Below are 231 nucleotides of genomic sequence, written 5' to 3' on the forward strand. Positions count from 1 at the left end.
CTGGTGGGACAGCCGTATTTTCTGAGACTCTGCGTCAGCTCTTTGTACAGTGTATCAGCCAGGAGATGAGGGATCCCTTCCCAGGCCAGTATGAGAATCACGATGACGGCAGTTTGACAGTGGTGTCCTGCACGCTGACGTACCAAGCACAGCAGCTTTTCCTCATCGCTACTTCTTCGTATCACCTGGAAGGATAACTTTGTTTATTCTTAGATAAGCGCAGGAAACAAG

At 49.4% G+C, this 231-nt stretch overlaps 1 protein-coding gene across 1 annotated transcript in view; it reads right to left on the minus strand.

Annotated features, from left to right (window-relative positions):
- TET1 (tet methylcytosine dioxygenase 1) overlaps nt 1–231 on the minus strand; it is a gene marked incomplete at its 5' end in the record, with an annotated part of 33,668 nt that overhangs the window by 18,112 nt on the left and 15,325 nt on the right. Inside the window, one exon of the mRNA XM_010133677.1 lies at nt 5–185. Within this exon, the coding sequence (XP_010131979.1) occupies nt 5–185 (181 nt within the window). The remainder of the gene's footprint in view (nt 1–4; nt 186–231) is intronic.

Source organism: Buceros rhinoceros, unplaced genomic scaffold, assembly GCF_000710305.1.
Source record: "Buceros rhinoceros silvestris isolate BGI_N320 unplaced genomic scaffold, ASM71030v1 scaffold9303, whole genome shotgun sequence".
In the NCBI taxonomy this organism is placed as follows: domain Eukaryota; kingdom Metazoa; phylum Chordata; class Aves; order Bucerotiformes; family Bucerotidae; genus Buceros; species Buceros rhinoceros.